An 18,417-nucleotide genomic window follows, 5' to 3' on the forward strand; every position below is an offset into this window, starting at 1 on the left:
AGAGTTAGTACTTGGGAAGGACCCCAAACTTAATTGATTTATTTTACATTTTGGGTGTCAGATCCCCAGCTTCTTGCTGCCAAAATGTTAAGGGCTGTTCTAAAGCGCTACAAATTTCCTTCAACCCATGTAAATGTCTACTTCAGTTTGCTTTTTCATGGTTATCATTTCAAGAAAAAGAGACATAGACATATGATTTCTAGTAAAAGATTCTGCTTCATGGTGACCAAAGGACAATTTTTTAACCAGGGGCTTTCACAAAACTACTCCAATGCAATGTTTAATAACACAAATATAGTATAATGTGGCTGTTTTCATAAGTTTTTTACTACAACCTTAGGGAAGCCATAGTCAGATTACTGAAAGTGGAAATCATTGTCACACCTTGTCAAGGTTCCTTCCCCACTCTGAACTCTATGGTACAGATGTGGGGACCTGCATGAAAGACCCCCTAAGCTTATTCTTACTAGCTTAGGTTAAAACGTCCCCAAGGTACAAACTTTTTTACCTTTTGTCCTTCAATGTTTATGCTGCCACCACCAAGCATCTCACAAAAATAACAGGGCAAGTGCCCACTTGAAAATGTCTCCCCCCAAAAATATCCCCCCAAGCACTACACCCCCTTTCCTGGGGAAGGCTTGATAAAAATCCTCAACAATTTGCATAGGTGAACACAGACCCAAACCCTTGGAACTTAAGAACAATGAAAAAGCAATCAGGTTCTTAACGGAGAATTTTAATTAAAGAAAAAGTAAAAGAAAAACCTCTGTAAAATCAGGAAGGGAAATACCTTACAGAATAGTCAGATTCAAAACATAGAGAATCCCTCTAGACAAAACCTTAAGTTACAAAAAGACACAAAAACAGGAATATACATTCCATTCAGCACAACTTATTTTATCAGCCATTTAAACAAAGAATCTAACGCATATCTAACTAGATTGCTTACTAACTCTTTACAGGAATTCTGACCTGCATTCCTGCTCTGGTACCAGCAAAAGCATTACAGGGACAGAGAGGACTCTTTGTTTCCCCCCTTCCAGCTTTGAAAGTATCTTGTCTCCTCATTGGTCATTTTAGTCAGGTGCCAGCGAGGTTATCTTAGCTTCTTAACCCTTTACAGGTGAAAGGGTTTTTCCTCTGGCCAGGAGGGATTTAAAGGTGTTTACCCTTCCTTTTATATTTATGACACACCTTCAGATGGTAAATTCCTTATGATCCCTTCTAATCCAGGCATGCTATGTACATTTCTACCAAAAAAAATCTTGTTTTAAAGACAAGAAATTTGTAGGAATAAATTATGGAGGTAGCAAGTCTCATCTCAGTAGTTAAGAATAAACTTAGTTTTCGTATGTAAACACAGTTTTATGGGGAAAATACTTTTATAGCATGTCAGTATATGTCCTAGGACATGGAACATTAATATTAAAGATACTTCAAAATAAATGATTGGCTGAGTGAAAAAGTACCTGACTGTAGTCCAGGAGTTCTCAAACTGGGGGTCGTGACCTCGTGACCTCTTAGGAGGTCACAAGTTTATTACGGGTCAGCCTCCACCCCAAACCCCACTTCACCTCCAGTATTTATAATAGTGTTAAATATTTTTTTAAAGTGTTTTTAATGTGGGAGGGGGGGGTCACACTTAGAGACTTGCTGTGTGAAAGAGGTCACCAACACAAAAGTTTGAGAACCACTGTTGTAATCCATGTACTGATTCCCACTAGGTTAGTTTTTGTGATTAGCTTTATTTGGGACAAACTTGTATCAATTGTTTGAACTATTAATGTTCTTTCTTTAAATGTATAAATTTGTCATAATATGTGCAATTTTTATTCCAGGAGGCTGGGCTCTTGGTATTGTGTGCATTATTAACAAGGCTAGTATAGCATTCACTTTTACTCAAAACATTTCTGTGAGGCTGTAAATTTATACTATGGTTTACAGAGAAGACTTGGTATTGTAGATGAGTCACTAGGAACACAATTATCACGGGGTAACCATGTAGTCTGTATCCACGAAAACAACAAGGAGTCCGGTGGCACCTTAGAGACTAACAGATTTATTTGAGCATAAGCTTTCATGGGTAAAAACCCCACTTTTTCAGATGCATGGAGTGAAAATTACAGATACAGATATAAATATACTGACACATGAAGAGAAGAGAGTTACCTTACAACTGGAGAACCAGTGTTGAGAAGGCCAATACAGTCAGGGTGGATGTGGTCCACTCCCAATAGTTGACGAGGAGGGGTCAATACCAAGAGAGGAAAAATTGCTTTTGTTGTGAGCCAGCCATTCCCAGTCCCTATTCAAGCCCAAATTAATGGTATTAAATTTGCAAATGAATTGTAGCTCTGCTGCAGTTTCTCTCTGAAGTCTGTTTGTGAAGGTTTTTTGTTTGTTTGTTTTGTTTTGTTTTTTCTGGAAGTATGGCTACTTTTAAATCTGTTATTGAATGTCCAGGGAGACTGAAGTGTTCTGCTGGCTTTTGTATGTTACCATTCCTGATGTCTGATTTGTGTCCATTTATTCTTTTACCTAGAGACTGTCCGGTTTGGCCAATGTACATGGCAGAGGGGCATTGCTGGCACGTGATGGCATATATCACCTTAGTAGATGTGTAGGTGAATGAGTCCCTGGTGGTGTGGCTCATGTGGTTGGGTCCTCTGATGGTGTCACTAGAGTAGATATGGGGACAGAGTAGGCAACGGGGTTTATTACAGGGGTTGGTTCCTGGGTTAGTGTTTCTGTGGTGGTGGTTTTTCTGGTTCCCTCTCTTGGTATTGGCACCTCCTCATCAATTATTGGGAGTGGACCACATCCACCCTGGCTGTATTGGCCTTCTCAACACTGGTTCTCCAGTTGTAAGGTAACTCTCTTCTCTTCAGTATATCTTCAGTATCAGTATATTTATGCCTGCATCTGTAATTTTCACTCCATGCATCTGAAGAAGTGGGGGTTTTTACCCACCAAAGCTTATGTCCACAGAAATCTGTAGGAACAGAATTCAAATACTTATTTGGTTAGCTGTTACCTTAACAAATAAAATCCAATAAAAACTATAAACAGAATGTTTATAAGGAATGTTACTGATGTGGCAGTTTATTTCTCTGCTTGTTGTCGGTACTTCCAGTCTGTTGTGTTTTTAAAAGAAATTCCTCAGATTCCCTTTTTGCATACAACAAGTAAAATATAGCTACTTTATTAGAATCAAGGTAAGCGATGTGGTACTTTTGATGTGTGCTTCTACTTGATTCTTCCTTTTTAAAATTAACATTAATTCCCCCCCCCCCATTCCCCTGAATTTTATAGAGCTTGTCATAGCAGGGTTTGACTCTTGAAATTATAAATACTTTTTAAAAATGCAATTACTTCAGAATTCATTGTACAAAATGATTATTATAGTAAATTTGGCCCTCTAGGCTAGTCTCTACTGCAGTTTGTCTTGTCTAATGTAGATGGAACCTAAGCCAAATTTAGACCCAAAAATATGGGTTAATGCTTGTCTGTCTCAAAATGGATATAGCCCTTTTCTGTTTTGTTCTACTTATGGTTCTAATTTTTCAAGGAAATTATTAGTCTGAGTTTGGGCCATGAATGGAAAAATGGGCCGCTGTGCCTTGAATGGTCGTCTACAGTATGTGCTAACTAATTTCCTGAATAATCTGTTCCATCTTGTGTTTTGCTGTGATGCTAGGAGTTCCTTCCCCAGACATGAAGAGCTGTGTGTGACTTGAAAGCTTCTCTCTCACTAACAGAAGTTGGTCCAATAAAAGATATTATCTCACCCACCTTGTCTCTTCGGGCCATGAGGCATTTTAAAGAGAGCTGATCTGAGCTCTTGAGCTCCTTCAGAATGATTTTCATCTTAAACAACTTTCACAACACATTGAACTTTTAAAAAATGTATGGACAAAATTTTACTTCGCCATTATTCTTAGTTTCCTTTGCTGCTACTGAAGACTTATTTTTATAACAGCTTTCTCCATCCTATCCTCTCCTGTTCTTCAGTAAAATTATAATCCTGTCATCATATTAGTTTCTTGCTTTGGGAATTAGTTATCTTATTTGCGGGAGCACAGTACAGGCTGTAATTGTAGCTCAGTGGATTTTCCATACACGGTGTCTTGTTTGGTCGTATAACTTTAGTTAGAGGTCAGATAATAAAAGATGGGACATGAGCACAAATTGCATGGTTTAATACACTGGTAATTAGCAAAGATGGTAGAAACACTCACAGTATGAATTTAAGGTAGATTTGAAAGTTTCCCGTAGAACCACAGTGGTTAACTGCTGAGTAGGTGAAGGGGTGGAAGTACAGAAAAGAGAAGAATTTTATAGGTGTAGTATTCTGGCCTAATATGACAGTTTGGATTTTTTTTAGTACAAGGCAGTAATTCTGTGAGGACATTTTTTGATAGTGGTAGGATTCAATATGAGTGTTGTACTTAGCAGCTGCATACTAAGATTGATTTTTTTGTATTCAGTTAAGAACTCTGCAGTTGTTGTAAATATTTATTTACCATCTTAATGTAAAACAAAAGGTGACACTGCATGCTAATTCTGTTCTAAAATCTGACATGAGGTTCATTTTCTTCTATAGTCACATGAATTATGTATTAGTGTGACAAGAAATTATGCAGTTACGCTACTGAAATAGCAAAGCGGAGTTGAAATAAAATTATCATTGGCAATTTACAAATAAGTTACTTTTAGATTTCTAGTGGTATATACAGTTTCATTAGCCTTAAGACCTAAATTGAGACTTCATTTTAAAAGGGAGGAAGAGCTGTTTAAATGCTTTTCTATGACAGGATATTCGCTATAGATCTTAAGCTAATTTGGACTGACTTGAAAACCCAGGAATTGTACACTTCTGTGTTCTAACTCTTAACCTTGTAGGGGAAAAATTAGACTACAAAACTGTTTGTGATTGAGTAAGGATTATTGACTGTTTGGATTGGGCCCTTGATAGATGCCCAAATTAAACAAGCCATGAAAGAAATTTTTAAATAGCCTATAAACCCTTTTGCTTTAAAACATTTTTCTTCTATTCATTTTAATGTGTATACTTATTACAAGTATATTGAAGGGTTTTTAATTTAAAAATTAAAAGTATCCAAAAAATAGGAAAGGTGAATGCAGAAGTTTTTGTTTCCTATGCATGCAATTACATTTTTATTGAACGTTTTCTTTAACTTTGTCGAACTGATACGCATTGACAGTCCGTTTTAAGAAATGAAACACAATAATAACACGTAACTCTTACATAGTGCTTATGCAGATATATCTGCTAGACAGGGAGCCACCTCCTTGGAGTTTCAACATTGTGCTGACAAGTTTGATGGATCCACCTTTTTGAATTGCTAGCTACATGTTCCCTCTTCCATCTAGCCATCAAAACAGCCTTTTTAGTAACAATAACATTGCTAGAAGGATGATGGAAATACAAGCACTAATGGTAGGACCATCTTTACACTGCATATATGTACAGGGTGACCTTGGGACTTCACCTGTAGTTCTTGCCAAATGGAGTGGATGGCACTGGGGCCTATGTAGGCTTAGGGAAAGACTTGGAGAGGCTCTGAGCTACTGCAATGATCAGGAAATTGGGAGGAGGCGCTGAAAGTTTCTAAAAACTGTAGATAATTTTCTAACACAAAAGGTATTATACCCAACATGAGGTAACTTTATTTTGTACCTATTTATAATGGATAAAGATGAATTAGTCACTGGACCGGAAGCTAGTTGCGTAGTTACCAGTGGTTATGACTTGATTAGGTTACATATACATATGGGCAACTTGAGGATAGACCCAACCAGTAATGTATGTACTTGGTACTTCAAAAGAGATAACTTTCTAAGGCTGAGGAAACTTATGAGCAGGATTAATTATGAGGCCAAAACTTAGAAAAATGTGAATGAAAATTTGGAGTTCTTGAATAGTTTGACATAGCCCAAAAACCAAAATTTCACAATGAAGCAAGAAGGGCAGCAATGTCTGAAAGCCCATACTGGTTCAGTAGCAAAGAAAAGGCAGGAGTTGGAGGCTAAAAAAAATCAATATGTAGCAAATAGAAAAAAGAGGAAATAGCAGTCGATATAAATTTCAAATTCTGAAATGCAGAAAATTGATAGGGGAAGCTGAAGACCTGAGGAAAAAATCTCTGGGTGGCAGGAATAGGGACAGCAAGGAGTTTTTAAAAATGTTAGGAACAAAAGAAATCCTAGCAGTGGCATAGATGGAGATGGCAAAATTGTTAATGATGTGGAAAAGGCATAAGTCTTTATTTCTGTTCTATATTTGGAAAGGAGCAGGGTGATGTACTTGTATCACATGAGTATGAAGAAGTACTTTCCAGTCCGTTAGTAACTATGCAGGATGCTAACATTTACTCGGGGTAACCATTTTGAAATGAGCAGGTCCAGGTAACTTGCTCCAGAGAGTTCTAAAAAGAGTTGGTTAGGAGATTTGTTCTGCTGATATTAATCTGTAATACATCTTGGAATACCATGAATATTCCAGAAGAGTGCTAACGTTGTGCTAGTATTCAAAAAGAGTAAGTGTGATGACATGGGTAACTATAGGCTTGTTAGCCTGACATCAGTCCCAGTCAAAATAATGGAAATATGGATATGGGATTCAACTGAAAACTAAAGAATAGGAATATATTTTAATGCCACTCAACATGCTTTTGTGGAAAATAGGTCTTGTCAAACTTGATTTAATTCTTAGAGCTTATCAATTTGGTTGGTAAAGGTAACTCTATAAACATATTCAACTTTGGTAACACATTTGACTTAGTGCTGCATGAAGTTCTGATTTTGAAAATTAGCAATATACAGCATCAATAAAATACACCATGTGGATTAAGAACTGGCTAACAGACCCAAAGTGTTTGTCAGTGAAGAATCCTCATCAAATAGGGCTGTTGCTAGTGAGGCTCTGGAGGCATTTATATTTGGCCCAATGCTGTCCAACATTTTCATCAATGATTTGGAAATATAAAATCGCTGCTGATAAAATTTGTGGATTATGTAAAAATGGAGGGAGTTGTAAATAATGACAGAATAGCCATACAACCAAATGCAAAGTTGTACACCTAGAAACAAGGAATGTAACCCATACCTACAGAATGGGGATCTCTGTCCTGGAATGAAGGAAGGGACTCTGAAATAGGTTCAGGGGTTGTAGTGGACAAGCAGCTGAACATGAGCTCCTAATGTGATTCCGTGGCAAAAACAGCTAAACGTGATCTTTGGATGTATAAACAAGAGTAGTGAATAGAAGTAGAAAGATTATTTTTATCTTTGTATCCCACGGCATTGGTGAAACCAATACTGGAATACTGTGTACAGTTCTGGTGTCAACATTTTAAAGAGGATGTTGACAAATTGGAGTGGGTGCAGAAAATAGCCACCAACATTATTTGAGGGCTGGAGAAATGTCTTACAGTGAGAGACCTAGAGTTCAATTTGCTTATTTTATCAAAAAGAGGATTTGAGAGGTGACTTGATTACAGTGTATAAGTACCTTCATGCGGAGACAATACTAAAGGGCTTCTTAATTTAGCAGAGAAAGGCATAACAAAAACCAGTGGTTGGGAGTCAGATAAATTCAAATTGGAAACAGGCACAAATATAATAGAGGAAGATTAGCCATTGGAACACATTGCCATCTACCCTGGTGGATTCTTCATCCCTTAATGTCTTCAGAGACTGGATGCCTTTCTGGAAGATACGCTTTAGCCAAATGCATGATACTGGACTCAATGTAAGAGTAACTGGCTGAAATGTAGTGGATGATACAGAGGAGGTAATCTAATTATCTGTCTGGTCTTTTCTCTGAGAATCTATGAAAAAGGTGGGTGTTATAGGGGAAACCAAAAAGGTGGGTTCAAGTTCTGTAGAGGAGGCAGCTGCTGAAAGGGTTAGTTATCAAAGCTTGCAGCTCCACAAAAGCAAATTACTTGAGATCTGCAGTTGCTCACCACTCAAGTGGCTGGCACAGTGGAATTGAGGGTTAATGATTGACTCTAATGGACCTGAAAAGGGTTATGTAGGATTTGGAAGACAGATTGTCATGGTTGAGTCTTAAAGTACAGCAATTAAAAATCAATAATATCCCATCTCCATATGCAAGAGATGCTTGATGCATTTTCTGACTAAACAGAAAATTCGTAATTCTAAAATAACTTGTTAGGGTGGCTGCTAGAATTATGTTACAATTGAAAGTGGGAAGAAGGTGAGAAAGTAATCACAATAATGGGTTTTAATGCCTTTAATTCACCCCTTCTCACAGCTAAAAACTCTTTGGTGGACCAGCATAAATGTACCAAAAAAACTTTTTTAAATACTGATCTTAGACTAGTGATCAGTAAGAAAAATTTCAATTCTGGACTTAAAAAAAAAAAATCTGATAGTTCATAAATATAATCTGATTTATTCTGACAAGTATACTGTAATTTAGTTTTAATTATTGATACTTTCCTGTATATTAATATACCACAGTGTTTTTTGTGAAAGTAATGAGCTCACTACAGCTGCCTTCTATTAGTCACAACTCACTTCTCAGCAAAGACTATCAATATTGGAGGAGAGTTAAGGGATTATCGAAATAGTGATGGAGTAGGGCATACTTCTCCCTTTTATCTGTAAACATTGAGATTACAATACCCTATTGGCCTCAACAATAACTTTTACCCACGAGGGCTCTAATCCTCAGTGCAGGTAGTCATTCCAAATGGGAATTCTAAAATAACTTTGGCTATTTTCACTATTTAATCTCAGTTTTCCCTATTATAATCCTTTTATAAGTCTCCTTAAACTGAACCTTCAAGGTCAAACAAATAGCTTTCATTCTGGTATTCAGATTACTTTAAAGTATATAGTGAACAGTTCAAAAAAAGGAAATGTGCAGCTCAAATGGTTTTTTCTTTTTTATATAAACTACAGGAAGTTAAATACAAAGAAATTGAAATGCACTGTCAACAATAAACAAGAACAAAAACCATTAAATTAACCATGGAATTAAATGGTTAAACCTTTAAGTCAACAATTATAAACAAATAAAGAATATTATAAAATAGGCTAAACGTAAGTTGAGTATTTAAGAATATTATGTTCAAATATAGTTAATGCTTACTGCACATACAGCGTTATGCTTTGTGTTCAGTACTCTGTTGTTGTAAATACGTAATAAACCAGCCTTCCACAGCAATTGTTTGCTTATGTTCTTCCAGGTTCATTATGGTAGGCTGTCTGATCATTTGCTTGCATAATCGCTCCTATAGTTTCTGTTCACAAACAAGTAATTGATGTCATACTTATGCAAAATGCATAGCCAGCATTAGCCATAAGAAGTCCTAATCACAGATTTGTGGACTGTTATAATCCAGTTCTTAAATTCTCAACCGTTTTGACTTAATGGCTTACATGCATGCAACAGCAAGGCATATGTCTATGCCATGCCGAGAGTCCTAGACCATTGAGATATCAAAGGTAACTCAACCAGTAACCACCCTTAAGAACATAAGAATGGACATACTGCAGGTCAGACAAGTGGTCCATCTAGCCTGGTATCCTGTCTTCTGACAGTGGCCAATACCAGATGCTTCAGAGGGAATGAACAGAACGGCAGTTATCAGGTGATCCATCCCCTGTCATCCAGTCCTGTTAGAGAGCTTATTCCTTCACTCTGCCACTTCCCTGGTCCTTCTCGCATGAACAGAGAGCAACAATACCCGAAGTCCGAAGGTGCAAACAATTCGATGTTTATTGGGGTGAACTTCCAGCAAGCTTAAATACAAGTTCCTTTTTCCTTATTTTCGAATCCCAACTTACTTCCTGTTTGCCCCTAATTTATATAGTAATATTCTTAGCTATACCTTAACCAATCATTCTACTGAAATTTAACTAACCAATCCTAACATATTGTAACATGATTAGCTAACCAATTATATCCCACCACCTTAATTAGATTACACCCAGCAAAATTAATTATACAGCAGACAGAAACAATCACAGAACCAGACAGAGATTATACAGACAAACAATAGCAAAGTTGGAACTCTAATGACAAAACAATACAGAAGTGAGGATTTCACATCCCAGCTATTGATAAGTGAGTTCTTGCCAGACAGGATGCTATCAAACTAAGTTTCCTTTTACATTTTCTAGGCACTTCCCTTTCTCTGGAGGTGATAGGAATTATCAGGACAGGATTGTATTCAGGACAGGATTGTATTCCTAACAGCCCAATAGCACCTTCTTTCAATGTGACTAGTTTGGAATGTGAGGATGTGACTGTTCGCTTCCTGGCTTATGGCTGCCTCTGCTGCTTAGCCAAAGGCCTTAGCCTAAGAACAGGGCCTCAAACAGTCACAGTAAGAGAGGGCCCTTACACCAGCAGACAGTGATTTTGATTCTTTCTTTTATACCTCTAGAACTAGCCAAGTGATAAGAATACCCCTAAATTCTTAAAGTACAGGCTTTTGCAGACAGGCCTGAATATCTATATCCTAACAAGTCCCAGCTTCTGGCAGTCAGAGGGATGGGGACACCCAGAGCATGGGGCTGCATCTCTGACCATCTTGGCTAACAACCATTAACTGACATATCAGTTAATGGTTATGGGGGGGGGGGGGGAACGAGGCAGCAAGGACACAGTCGCCCAGCCTGCCTCACGGTGCACGGAGAGTCACAGTTCCCCGCAGAGACCCCCGTATCCTCTCCCTCACGCAGAATGCGTGGTGTCAGCACATTTGACTCTGTGAATATGGCCCCTGCCTAAGGAGACTGCAGTGCATGCTGGGTGTGTGGGAGCTGATCCGCTCTTAGCTGCTGTCATGGGCAGTGGGTGAAGCTGCTGCTTGGGAAGTCTAGCTCCCCAGCCCACCTCTTCTGCCTGTGGCCCCGCCCATACTCCACCCCTGCTCTGTCCCAGGCTCCCCTGCCCCCACTGTCTTGCTCCTCTCTTCCCTCCCCCTCTCTGCTCACCCCCTTCCAGCCAAATCCCTGAACCCAAATGAAGCAAAGGACATTAGAAAGAAATTGCAGAAGAATGTTTTTTTCAAAACAAAATGGAGCATGTTTTCCACTGCATGCCAGATGGTGAGGATTGGACATGCAGAAGGTACCTAATTAAAAGCTCTAAATTTGTGAATAAAAAATGTCAGTCACAGGTATTTTGATATACCCTGAAGTTTGTCAGAGATTTATTTACAAAAACTTTGTAGGAAGGGCAAGTCAGTTGTCCTGCTGAATACAACATTAAATATTATGGAATACATGATGCAGCTCTTCTCTGTTTTACATTTTCTTAATCAGTATTTCTAAACTGACTTTATATTTTAAATGTACTCTTAAGCCTTCATAAAGTAATCATTCCAGATTACTACATATTTAAGTCACTGAAACAAAGACATTATTTTAAATTAATCAGCCACAGAGGTTTAGTATGTTCATAACAATGTTCATTGCTTTTAGAAAAAGAGAACACTAATTTACTTTGTTTCAGAGTGGTAGCCATGTTAGTCTGTATCAGCAAAAAAAATGAGGAGTACTTGTGGCACCTTAGAGACTAACAAATTTATTTGGGCATAAGCTTTCGTGGGCTAAAACCCTCTTCATCAGATGCATGCAGTGGAAAATACAGTAGGAAGATATATATACACAGAGAACATGAAAAAATGGGTGTTGCCATACCAACTGTAACGAGATCAATTAATTAAGATGGGCTATTATCAGCAGGAGAAAAAAAACCTTTTGTAGTGATGATCAGGATGGCCCATTTCATATAGTTGACAAAAAAATATTAGTATGGAGAAATAGTTTTACTTTGTGTAATGACTCATCCAATCCCAGTCTTTATTCAAGCCTAATTTAATAGTGTCCAGTTTGCAAATTAATTCCAATTCTGCAGTTTCTCGTTGGAGTCTGTTTTTGAAGTTTTTTTTGTTGGAGAATTGCAACTTTTAGGTCTGAAATTGAGTGACCAGGGAGGTTGAAGTGTTCTCCAACTGGTTGTTGAATGTTATAATTCTTGATGTCTGATTTGTGTCCATTTATTCTTTTGGATAGCGATTGTCTATCTGGTTTGGTGATCTCCATAACAGTAGACATGTTTATAATATTTCACCAACTTTAAATTAACTTCAGATTTCTCCAGAATTCAATCTATGCCTTTAGAATAAATGATGTTAAACACAACCAGTTTTACACTTGGCATGTCTAAGAGGGATTTAAAGTCTGTTTTTGACTGTAAAAACGGACTTATCCTTATTGTATAGTGTCTGCCAATGCCTCCATAACATTGGGAAGTAGAAAAAAGGAGTTATGGACATGTTTTGGCACATCTCCCATACATGACTGCCATTGTTAACTCTGCCTACATATCTGACAATGCAGCCAAGCAAATTCCATTCTACAGCTGTTTCCTCCATTTCTACAGCTACATGCTGGTTACGAACTACATAACTCTAAAGGAAACCCAAAAAAGCCTGCTAGTTTCCATAGGTTTTTCACAAGTATTTTGAATGCCTTAAAATACTACAAACATATTGAAAAGCAGTATTTATGGGCAACAAAGATGGCAGTGGAGATGAACAATTCCTGAGACTTTGGAGTTAACAAATCTCTTACTTGTGATCCAGTGATAATAAAAATAGTTCTGTTTTTAACTCTGGTGGTGTACGCAACAATATTTTTTAACAAGATGTATCTTCAATTCTGTGAAGTGTTAAACTATACTAAGTACTTTGTGGACTATCGTTTTCATTATTCTCAACTTTTCTTTTCCCCCCTTCAAGCTGTTTGCTTGCAACAGTTTTACCTTGTGCTAAACATTCCTCAGCTGAATGATCGTTATGGAATGTTCAGTTGCTGCATTTTTTGTTAGAAAAAAGTACTTGATGTGAAAAATGTGTTTTGCTTTCCCAACTTCGCCACTCTTGTAGGTACACATACAGAAATAGAAAATTCTAAAGGTATGATTTTTTTCCTTGCCATAAACATGTTCCATGCATGTCAATTTGTCCCGTTACAGTTACTCTTTTTTTCTCTTTTTATATCTCCAACTGTCTATGCCTCCTCTTTCTTTAAATCATCTGGCTCTCATTGTTGGATTTCTGCACCTACAGGTCCATTGGATAAGCCAGAAGTTTGGGTTTGGGTTCCAGAAAATGGAAACAAACCACTTAAAATTTTGAGTTACGATATCCTTTTTTGTATATATAAAGCCACAGACTTAGGTCTGGTCTATAAGCTAGGATATGATTTTTGTTTGTTTTGTTTGTTTTTGTTTGTGTTTTTTGTGGTCACTGCAGTAGCATGTGTACAATTATAGTGGTACAAATGTACCTTATGCTGGTATAGTGTATACCCTTTCTCTTTATGTAAATAAGCTATACTGATATAAATACTTATGTACTGGTATAATTGTGTCCACGCTGGGGAGGTTATATTACTTTAACTATAGCAATCTAGATAAAGTGGTACATTTGTGAGCTAATAAAGCCCTTAATTGTTTTCAGAAGGTGGAAAAGCAACCAAACTGGTTTGCTGTTATGGTCTAGCAAAATGGTTCTTACTACAACCACCTGTAACAAGTGAAAAAGGAGGAAAGATGCTTTCAGTGGGGCACATATGGAGGGTGGCAACTGCTTCCATTGCTACATTTGTGTCACCCATAGTCAGGTACCACCCACACATGCCCACATGCAAGGGCCTGCTACAAGGCTAAAGTGTTAGACCTTCAAATGTTAGACCACCTGCAAAGGATTGCTGGATTTTAGTTGCAGGACAGCTACACAGAACCGGTTGTAGATTCTGGGTCAGAAAAGATGGGTGCATAGTTAAGATACCTAAACAACTTAGTTCTATCTTGTAATGACATCATGAGGAAAAAAATGAAAAATATCTAATGTGCCTTTAGAAATCAGTTTAATTCTAGACCACAAGCACTAATATGCAGCAGTCATAATTGTATGGTTATTGTGTGACATCACTACAGGGCAGATTTAAGATTGCTTTGATGCCTTAACAGCATTTTTATACCTTCACATGTTTGGGTTTCTTTTGAGTTTATCCTTACCTATAAATCTATGAAATTTAGAATATTTGTTCTTGGGATAATTATGTCATCACTTTAATGGATTTTTACCTTTAATTAGTGATATGTACTCTCAACTGTAACTCTATCTTTATGTATATTTGTCTGTGAAGATAGATAGTGTTCCTAGAAAATTTTAAACCACATGTTGGGTCTGAATTTTTTACTTACTATTGAAAGTATTACTTAAGAGTACTATAAGTGAAAGATTATAAAGAAAAATTTTTATCACTTTGCGTATATTACAGTACTTCATGTATAAACTGTTTCATAGTTTCCCATGTGTAGTCAATTAGTAATTTTTATGCTTTTTATGAGTCTTTAACAGAGTGACCAACAAGAAAAAACATTAAACAAAATAGGAAAAGGTTACTATAAAAACACAAAAATTAGCAACAGAATTTGTGAGCATTTATAGTACGAGTTTAAAAAGTAATTTTTTAAAAAAAGAATCAAGTAGACACAGTGAGTACAACATGTTTGTTGTACCCAGCTGGTGATCTCTAAGGAGAAATATGTCCATGGCTGGATAAATCATATTAAGCTAGAAAAAATATTATTTTTTGAGAATATTAGATGTATAGAGATTTTGAATCAAAATTAGATATTTTGTATTCTTGTATGCTAGTACCCAAATGGGTTTTCATCTAACGGCTTTTTAATACGGTGATAGTGTCTGAGATTTGGGATCAAAGCAATATATTTGGGTGTATTCTACATTATACTTACGTGAGAATAATGGAAGACTGTCTTCACTTCTAGTCTCAATGCCTTGACAAAGACTACGTTAAAACCCCCATAAAGAGTTAAATTGAAATGCCAATAGACATTTCTTATCAAATATACCACTCAAACATAGAAAGAATTGGAAAAAGATGAAGTGAAGTACATTTTGAATACAGTCTAGGGTAACATAAAAATAATCCTATTAACATCCCAGTTTTTGAGTTTGCCAGCATGCTTTCTAATTGTAGATCCCAGGAAGATCTCTAGGAAGTGCAAAGGATCATGTTGTTCTGTTACTATCCATAGAGTCTATGTGCTATTCTTAGTACCAATAAACTGAAAAGAGATATGAACGAGAGAGTGAGAACAGTATAAAGATCCCAAATAAGCTGTAATTACAGTTCTGTAAGTGAGACTGAACACTGTTTTAAAGTATTAAAAGTGGTTACAGTCTTCATTTAATTTCTAAATTTATTCTATCAAATGTTTCCATTCAGAAAGTATGTTGATAAAGTAGTTAATTCTTATGTGAATCAGTAATTTAAGGCGGTCATGTGGCCAACGGAAGGTGGTGATGTCTACATTGCAAACTTCTGCTGGCAAAGATATGTCGGTCAAGGGTGTGAAGAAGTGTGATCACCAACTGACACAACTGTGCCAGCAAAAGCCATTATGCCGGCCATTATGTAGTTGACAGTTATACCAGTAAAACAGCAGTTTGCTTATATAAGCTGCATCCACACTAGGAGCACTTTACTGATATAGTATACTGGTATAGCTATACTGGGAAAGTGCTTTTAGTGTAGACATAGCCAGTAATGCAAACTCATTAACAGATTTTCTCAACTCAGCACACAGGATTTTATTAATGTAACTGTGTTACTTCCAAAAGATACTTTTATGGCTACAGCACTGGATGCTGTGTTGAGAAATACACATTCCTGTGTGTGTTTTCTGTTAATGTTTCTGGTTGAGTGAGATGAAGAAATCTAGTAGTCACCAAAATTAATTATTTTTAGATAGCCTATAATAATGCCTCATGCATTCTACCTGGCATTTATGGAAAAAAATAATAGGAAAACTGGATGCCTACATAAATGAACTTTTTGTTTTTAAAGTATCCTTGTACTATTCAGTTTCCTACATATTTTAGTAAAAAGTGGATTTTTGTAAAACAAATAGGACTTAATTTAGATGCTGAATCTCAAAAGTGAGCAAGATCCATGCAGCTTAGGGTACGCCTTCACTACCCGCCATATCAGCGGGTAGTGATCGATTTTATTGCGTCTCGTCTAGACGCGATAAATCGATCCCCAAATCGATGCCTGTACTCCACCTTGGCAGGAGGCCTAAGCAGAGTCAACTGGGAAGCCTCCGCGGTTGACTTGCCGCCGTGAGGACGGCCAGGTAAGTCGAACTAAGATACTGCGACTTCAGCTACACGAATAGCGTAGCTGAAGTTGTGTATCTTAGTTCGAAAACCCCTCCTCCCCTGTAGCCCAGGCCTAAGACTTGCATCGTGTATATTAAATTCATAATGTTGAAGAGATATTGCCAGAACACACATGACTTTAAATTTAGGTTTTGTAAAAACAAGGTTTGCAAAAGTCAAAATGTTTCCATGAACTTAAATAAAAATGAATCATTGATAAGGATTTTCTAGCAAATCTTCCCATACATATTTTGCAATCCAGCATTGCTATTTTGTGCTACTGCATAAGAGACCAGAAATGAAATGGATTAGGTATTGGCTTGTTTCTTCCTGTCTAAGCTAAGACAAATGCAAAATATCAATAGCATAAAGTTTAAAGTTTAGTTCTCCAGTTTTAATGATGAAAGATGATGTTAACAGCATAAAAGAAACTTAAAAAAAAAATCATGGTTAGGTACCTAACTCCCATTGTTTTCCATTGAAAATCCCACTAGGCATCCATCTGCATATTTAGGTGCCTGAATATCTTTGAAAATTGGAAGAGGAAAATAAGCTTTCCTGCTTTTTCAACTCCCAAGTGATTTCTAACTAGTCCAGATGAAGGAAGTGTTCTCTGCACCTGCTTGCTAAACTGAAACCAAAAATAATTCAGGCAAAATCTTTTGTGCACAACAGCAATTGAAAGTACTTAACGTTTGGAAAAATGTAAATACCATCATTCACTCTGTTGTAAAGACTGAAAATAATACAGATATTTAATGCAGTACATGAAATTGTGACCTGTTTTATAAAGGCTGAGTTGACCTCAGAAATTAAGTGTTTTTCACTTGATTCTTTATGTAACTAAAAAGAGCAGCACCCTTTATCTCATTATTATTTGAGGAGGGCTCATTGATGCAGTCCATTTTATTTATGTAAATGATTTTAATAAATTATAATGTTTAGACCTTAACATAGCTTGTCATGATTTCAAATTTAAATTTTAAACACACTTATTTTTTAAAAAGGAAAATGTATTTGAATTATATAAAAAATCCACTTTAAGAAAATCTGATTTTTGTTGTTTAAAAACAAACAAAATTACTTTTATTCATTCTGGGACAAAGAACAATAGTTGAAATAAAGTTTCATGAACTGAATTTGCACTTAAAGTGTAATGGGTAGCTTTTTTTTAAAAAGGCTTTAATTCTTTCAAAATTGTCAAATACCTAGTTTCCAGAAGAAGCTATGAAATGGGTACAGCAGGAATAATGAAGTTAACTGCTTTAACACTTATAATTTTTTCATACAGTTTTAATATCAGTTCTTTTATCAGACAGATAAGTTTTAAAGTGTAGATCCAACTAATAAGCCTTCAAATGAATATTGCTGTAAGCAAGAAATAAGGTATATGTTTACATTTAGGTAAGTACTCTATAATTAATTATATATATATGTATATTTTTTCTTTTCCAGACGGTATACCTCAGGTTTACTATTTTGGACCTTGTGGCAAATACAATGCCATGGTGCTAGAACTACTGGGACCTAGCTTGGAAGACCTATTTGACCTGTGTGATAGGACGTTTTCTCTTAAAACCGTTCTTATGATAGCTATACAGCTGGTAAGTATAAACATATGTGAATTTATATATTTAATAATTTGAGCGTATTCATTAGTCCAGTATGTGGACAGTCTTTGTAGTAGATTAAATACTAATTTATCTGATAAAGGATCTATAGTTTACAACAGGGATGAGCAAACTTTTTGGCCCGAGGGCCACATCAGGGTTGCAAAACTGTATGGAGGGCCGGGTAGGGAAGGCTGTGCCTCCCCAAACAGCCTGGTCCCCACCCCCTATACACCCCTTCCCACTTCTCGCCCCCTGACTGCTCTTCTCAGAACCCACGACCTATCTAACTGCCCCTGCTCCCTGTCCCCTGACTGCCCCCTCAAGAACCCCTGACCCATCCAACCCCCCCTGTCCCGACTGCCCCGACCCCTATCCACACCCCCACCCCCTCACAGGCCCCCCAGGACTCCCACGCCTATCCAACTGCCCCCCCCCCGGGGGAGTCCCTGCCCCTTATCCAACCCCCTGCCTCCTCACCATGCTGCTCAGAGCAGCAGGAGCTCGCCGCCCAGCCGGAGCCAGCCACGCCACCGCGC

The 18,417-nt window shown here is 37.2% G+C and overlaps 1 protein-coding gene across 7 annotated transcripts in view; it reads left to right on the forward strand.

The window, feature by feature from the left end:
* Positions 1–18,417, forward strand: part of CSNK1G3 (casein kinase 1 gamma 3) — a 167,896-nt gene that overhangs the window by 87,651 nt on the left and 61,828 nt on the right. For all 7 annotated transcript variants that reach the window (XM_074953035.1, XM_074953036.1, XM_074953038.1 and 4 more), the window contains one exon: positions 17,724–17,872. In XM_074953035.1, coding sequence (XP_074809136.1) covers positions 17,724–17,872 — 149 coding nt within the window. The remainder of the gene's footprint in view (positions 1–17,723; positions 17,873–18,417) is intronic.

The sequence above is a fragment of the Natator depressus genome, chromosome 5 (assembly GCF_965152275.1).
Source record: "Natator depressus isolate rNatDep1 chromosome 5, rNatDep2.hap1, whole genome shotgun sequence".
Classification (NCBI taxonomy): Eukaryota; Metazoa; Chordata; order Testudines; family Cheloniidae; genus Natator; species Natator depressus.